This window comes from Muscardinus avellanarius (genome assembly GCF_963383645.1).
Source record: "Muscardinus avellanarius genome assembly, chromosome: 16".
NCBI classification, from domain to species: Eukaryota; Metazoa; Chordata; class Mammalia; order Rodentia; family Gliridae; genus Muscardinus; species Muscardinus avellanarius.
Genome location: NC_137802.1, coordinates 2685091 through 2691167, shown reverse-complemented (window position 1 = coordinate 2691167; position 6077 = coordinate 2685091). Strand labels below are relative to the sequence as shown.

The following is a 6077-nucleotide window of genomic DNA, read 5'->3' as shown; positions in this document are numbered from 1 at the left end:
CTGCACCACATGGAGGCCTGCGGCTGCAAGGCTCTTGGGGGCTCAGCTTGGACGGCAATGGGGCCGGGCCGCGGCCTCCTAACGGGGCTGTTGTCTGGGGCGGTGGCCTGGGAGACGCCCTCCCCACTGCCCGCATCCCCGAGCACCCCCGCACCTTCCCCGCCAAGCCAGGCCGGGCAGCGCAGTTGGCGGGCACCCCAGAGGAGGCCCGGTGCGGGGCCCTGCCCCCGCCATGAACGGCCTGTCGGTGAGCGAACTCTGCTGCCTCTTCTGCTGCCCGCCATGCCCCGGCCGCATCGCTGCCAAGCTCGCCTTCCTGCCGCCTGAGCCCACCTACTCGCTGCTGCCTGAGCCTGAGCCTGGGCCTGGTGGGGCGGGGGCCGCCCCTTCAGGCACCCTGCGAGCCTCTGCGAGCACCCCAGGACGCTGGAAGGTCCACCTGACGGAGCGCGCCGACTTCCAGTACAGCCAGCGGGAGCTAGACACCATTGAGGTCTTCCTGACCAAGAGTACCCGTGGCAACCGCATCTCCTGCATGTACGTGCGCTGTGCGCCCGGCGCCAGGTGAGGCCCGAGGGTGTGGGGGGCTGGAGGAAGGGCGAGGGTGCCCTGATTCCCGTGGGCAGAGGGGCGGCTTCCCAGGTGCAAGAGCAGGCCTTCCCTGGGGCTGCCCCGGACCCTGGGCATCCCGAGCCCCCGGTGCCTCCTCAGGGGTGCCTCAGGCTCCACGGCTGAGGGCTTGAAAGTGAGGGCGGCCAGTGGCCCGGCTCCTCGGTGGCCTCCCTGCCACCTGCTTGGGAGGGCTGCTCTCTCAGGTCCCAGGCAAGGTTGAGGCAGGGGTGGGGCCTGGGGCCTTCTCACCTGGTGGGGAGTCCAAAGGGCAGACTTACCCTGGTTGGGCTGGAGCTGCTGGAAGGAGCGGCCCAGGGGGCAGCCTGGGATTCTCTCTTGGCAAGTTCTCACTGGGAACATGACTGGCCTAATTCATTTTTTGGGTATGGGGGCACTGGGATGGAACCCAGGGGTACTCTACCTCAGCTACACCCCAGCCAGCCCTATTTCACATTAATTTATTCTTTTTTTTTTTGCGGTACTGGGATGGAACCCAGGAGCATTCTACCTCCGAGCTCCACCCCCAGCCCTATTTTTTCTTTTATTTTGAAACCAGGTCTCACTGAGTTGCAGAAGGCCTCACTAAGTAGCTGAGGCTGGCTGCGAACCGTGATCCTCCTGTCTCAGCCTCCCAAATGCTGGGATTACAATCGTGCGCCACCACACCCAGCTTTTATTTATTTATTTATTTATTGTACTGGGGGTGGAACTCAGGGACCTTCTACCTCTAAGCTACACTCCCAGTCCTGTTTTATATGTATTTATTTATTTATTTATTCTTTTTTTTTTTTTTTTTTTTTTGGTGGTACTGGGGTTCCTGGAAGCCCTTCTACCTCCGGGCTACACTCCCAGACCTATTTTATATATTTTTAAAAATTTGGAAACAGGGTCTCTTAAGCCAGTGCAGCTGACTTCTAACCTGCCCGATCCTCTTGTCTCCGCCTCCCAAGCATGGGGATTACAAGCGTGCGCCACCACACCCGGCTATTTATTTATTTTTGATACTGGGGATTGTATGCAGGGGCATTCTACCTAAAGCCTTTTTAATTTTTTTTGTTTGAAACAGTCTCAGCCTGGGTGTGGTGATGCATGCTTATAACCCCAGTATTTGGGAGGCTGAGACAGGAAGGTCGCGGGTTTGCGGCCAGGGTTAGCTACTTAGGCCCTCTGCAATTTAGTGAGACCTGATTCAAAATAAGGAATAAAAAATAGGGTTGGGAATGTAGCTCGGAGGTAGAATGCCCCTGAGTTCAATTCCCAGTATTGCAAAAGAAACAAATCTTGCCAGGTTGCTGAGGCTAGTCCTGCAACCCTCTTGTCTCAGCCTCCCAAGTACTGGGATTACAGCTGTGTGCCACTAGGCCCAGTGGCCTTCTTCTTTTGTTGGGGTCAGGGTTGGGGTTCAGCTGTCCCCAGCATAAAGGGCTATTTTTGGAGGGGGTGCAGATGGCCCTGCCAACAGCAATGCCAGCTTCTGCTCCCAGGAGGTCCCAAGCAGTGGCAGGAGCCACCCCAGGGTCTGCCAGGGCCACTCCAGGAGAGCATTCGCAGTAGAGATAGCCATTTCTGCGGGGTGGGAGGGGCATCTCTCTGGCTTGCTGGGCTCACAGTGTGGACCACCCAAATGGCCTCTGCTCCACCTTCAGGTGGGGAGCTTGAGGCCCAGTGGGCTCCCACCACAGCAGGAGGCGCTGGCCACTCGCAGCCCCATGGCCTTGTGCCCTGTGTGGCTCTTCGCCCTGTGGGAATCTTGGACATGGAGCTAGGCCATCTCGCCTTGGCCTCCAGCGCTGGCTGCTGGGATGAGCGGTCACAAGTCCTCTGCCCTGGCCAGTCTCCCCAGGCCAGGCCGGTGCTCCTGTCCCCCTGACCTGTGCCCCCAGGTACACGGTTCTCTTCTCGCACGGCAACGCGGTGGACCTGGGCCAGATGAGCAGCTTCTACATCGGCCTGGGCACCCGCATCAGCTGCAACATTTTCTCCTACGACTACTCTGGCTACGGTGTGAGCTCGGGCAGGGCCTCCGAGAAGAACCTCTACGCAGACATTGACGCTGCCTGGCAGGCCCTGCGCACCAGGTGAGGGGTGCTGGTCAGCGGGAGGGCGGAGCCTGGGGGCACTGGGTTCCTGTGGCGGAGCCTTCTGGGAGGAGCTGCAGCAGCTCCTGGGGTGGAACTGGGGTGCTGCACTCTGCTTGGGGCGTAGACACCCATCCCTTGTGGCTGAGGTGGGGAGGCCTGGGGCCGCACTGGGTGGGGCTGTGGGGAGGGGAGTGAGGCTCCCCCTGGCATCAGAAGCTTGCCGGGGCATACTGGGTGAAGGAGGTGGGGGGCCGGAGCTTGGCCGAGTTCCCTGGGGTGCAGGGGCGGGGCTGTGGAGCCCGGCCTTTGCCAGTGCAGTGGTGAGCGGGCTTGCTGCTGGGCCTGTGTGGTAGTTTGAAGTCCAAGCTGGTCGGTGGTCGGTGGCGTGGGCCTTTAGCACACACTCGAGGTCTGGGCCAGCCTGGCCTCCAGACCTTAGCCACAGGGTTCCTCCACCCACACCTCGCCCTCCTGGTCGCCTGGGCCTAGGCTGGGACACAGATGTGCGCTCAGTGTTCCCCGACTGCTGTCGCTTGGGCCGCCCGTATCGCCCTTGCCTGGCCACCTGGTCTCACCCACTCTGGAGGAACCAGGTGCTATGCTGAAAGTCAGCCACCCTGGGAGGTGGGGCCCTGGTTGCTGTGGAGATGTGACAGGCAGGCCCAGCGCAGGCCCGAGAGCTGGGTCCCCTGGCACTACGCCGGCACCGGGGACGCATCTGTGTGCCGCTTCCCCAGGCACAGGTGCCAGCCTCTCCTGACTCCCCTTCTGAGGTGCTGGCAGTGCCAACCAGTGTTGTGTACTGCCCTAGCTCTGTCCATCCGCCTGCCACCAGCACCTCTTCCAGGGATCTGTCCCTTCAGCTCCACAGTTGGGCCGCGGGAGGGGAGGCTTGGGCAGTGACTCGAGGTGGGACGGGCCATACATGTCCATGCGGTGTGAGCTCCTGCTTGCAGCTGGGTGAGGGGGCTGGCTTGTGTTCTGCACAGTGGTGGCCACGAGGCCTGGGCAGGCCAGGGAGGCTGGGACCGGTGCAGGTGACTCCCGTGGGTAAGAACATGCCAGGCCCTGGCCACCAAGGGGGACAGCCCTGGGGTCCAGGCGGTGCCCATGGGAGGAGAGCGGACCACCGTGAGCAGGTGGGCGGGGTCTGGGGCCCAGAGGTGGCTCATAGGCCCTAGCATTATTGTGAGGAGCTCGGGGGGCACCTGACTCCTGGAGCTGCCCATTCCTGCCCTAGCCTGTTGTCCCAAGCCCTTGACTGGCCACTAGAGGGGTCCCAAACTGGGCTGAGACCTGGGGGACGCCGCTGCCCGATTCCCACTCCTGGGGCTGGTGGGAGGAGGTTGGAAGGAAAACAGCCCCACCTCACAAGTGTGCTCGGGGAGGCTTCTGACCGTGAAGGGCCGGGGCAGGAGGCCGAGCAGATCCAGGGCTGGGCTGTCTGCCTGGGGAGATGGGAGTGGGCAGGAGCAGCAGCAGGTGCCTGGGGGTGGTCGGGCAGACACCCTGGAGGAAGCGGAGGCGCCTGGGAGCAGGGGCCGCGGCTGGCCCGCCTCGGTGGGGGCAGGGAGGCCAAGGTCTGCAGCAGCGCGGCCTGGCGTCACTCCCCGCCCGGGCCCCGGCTAGGTACGGCATCAGCCCGGACAGCATCATCCTGTACGGGCAGAGCATCGGCACGGTGCCCACGGTGGACCTGGCCTCGCGCTACGAGTGCGCCGCCGTGGTGCTGCACTCGCCGCTCACCTCAGGCATGCGCGTCGCCTTCCCTGACACCAAGAAGACCTACTGCTTCGATGCCTTCCCCAAGTGAGGCCCGGCTTTGGGGGCGGCGGGCTTGGGGGGCGGCGGGGTGGGCGGCGGCCGGGGCTGACCGCTGCATCCTCCCACAGCATCGAGAAGGTGTCCAAGATCACGTCCCCGGTGCTCATCATCCACGGCACAGAGGACGAGGTGATCGACTTCTCCCACGGGCTGGCGCTGTACGAGCGCTGCCCCAAGGCCGTGGAGCCGCTGTGGGTGGAGGGCGCCGGGCACAACGACATCGAGCTGTACAGCCAGTACCTGGAGCGCCTGCGCCGCTTCATCCTGCAGGAGCTGCCCAGCCAGCGAGCCTAGGCTGCCCGCCGGCCTCAGCAATAAGGCGCCGCTCGCCGGCCCCGAGGGCTGCATGCGGACCGGCCTCCCAGGCCCAGGCCCTCGGTGGGCGCAGCCGGACCCCGGCCAGGGGCCGCAGCGCTGTACAGCGGGGGAGCTATGCGCTCTTCCTTTTGGAAGCAAGACGGAAAGACGTGAAAGCAAATTAAAGATTTAAGATTTTAGGGTTCCTCTCCTTTGGTGGCCCTTGCGCGCGCGCTCTCGAGTGTTGGCAGGTTCCAAGAGGCAGGGATTGCGGGACTCCCATTGGTTAAAAAATACTCATTTGCAGCCAGGCGTGGTGGTGCACGCTTGTCATCCCAGCATTTGGGGGCTGAGACAGGTGGATCCTGCTTCGCTGACAGCCTCAGCTACTTATGCCCTTTGCAACTCAGTGAGACCCTGTTTCAAAATAAAGAATAAAAAATAGGGCTGGGGCAGGGCGTGGTGGTGCATGCTTGTAATCCCAGCATTTGGGGGGCTGCGACTGAAGAATTCACAGACAGCCTCAACTACTTAGGCCCTTCGGAACTTAGTGAGACCCTGTTTGACGATAATAAAGATTAAGGCAGGGGGTATAGCTCAGAAGTCAAATGCCCCGGGTTCCATCCCCAGACCCATACACACAGAAATAAATAAAAATAAATAAAATAGGGCTGGGGGTGTAGCTCAGAGGTAGAATGCCCCTAGGTTCAATTCCCAGTACTGCAAAGAAAGAAGAAAAAATTCATTTGCGGTACTGGGGATTGAACCCAGAGGCATTCTTCCAAGCACTACCCCCAGCCTGAATTTATTTATTTAGAAACAATCTTGCTAGGTTGCTGAAAGCCTCCTAAATGGTCCATTCAAGCTTTGAACCTGAGTTCCTCATCTCGGCCCCCTGAGTACTGGGATTTCAGGTTTGCGCCCACAGCGGCGGGACTCCCAGCTTTAGTTTGCACCTCTCCTGGGCTTTACAAGCTCAGGAACCATTTCACCTACCCTTCTGGGGGGGGGGGTAGAGATGGGGAGGGATGGTCTCCTGGGAAGCTGGCTACCTTCTGGAGTCAGCGGGCTGGGAGGTGCACGGCTTGCTCTGGGAGAGCCCCTGCGCGGCCTCCCACCGCCCTCTGGTTCTAGTTACATACAGATCACAAGAGAATCCACTCTGGACGCCAAGAGGCCACAGACCCCAGGTCCTCTCCCTAGTTCTCCCTCCCTCCACGGGCCCTGCCGGGCCCTGCAGAGCTTCTGAGCTGTGTCCTTCCG

General features: G+C 61.4%; 1 protein-coding gene across 2 annotated transcripts; it reads left to right on the top strand.

The window, feature by feature from the left end:
- Nucleotides 1-232: 232 nt before the first annotated feature.
- On the top strand, nt 233-4811 carry ABHD17A (abhydrolase domain containing 17A, depalmitoylase; the record flags this gene model as incomplete). 2 transcript variants are annotated; one of them, XM_080712649.1, is made up of 4 exons in its annotated part: nt 233-564; nt 2496-2690; nt 4323-4502; nt 4586-4811. In XM_080712649.1, the coding sequence occupies 4 exons, from the start codon at nt 233-235 to the stop codon at nt 4809-4811; spliced, it is 933 nt and encodes a 310-aa protein (XP_080568775.1). The 2 variants fall into 2 exon arrangements, with proteins under 2 accessions (XP_080568775.1, XP_080568774.1); XM_080712648.1 differs by having other exon boundaries at nt 2430-2690.
- Nucleotides 4812-6077: the final 1266 nt, after the last annotated feature.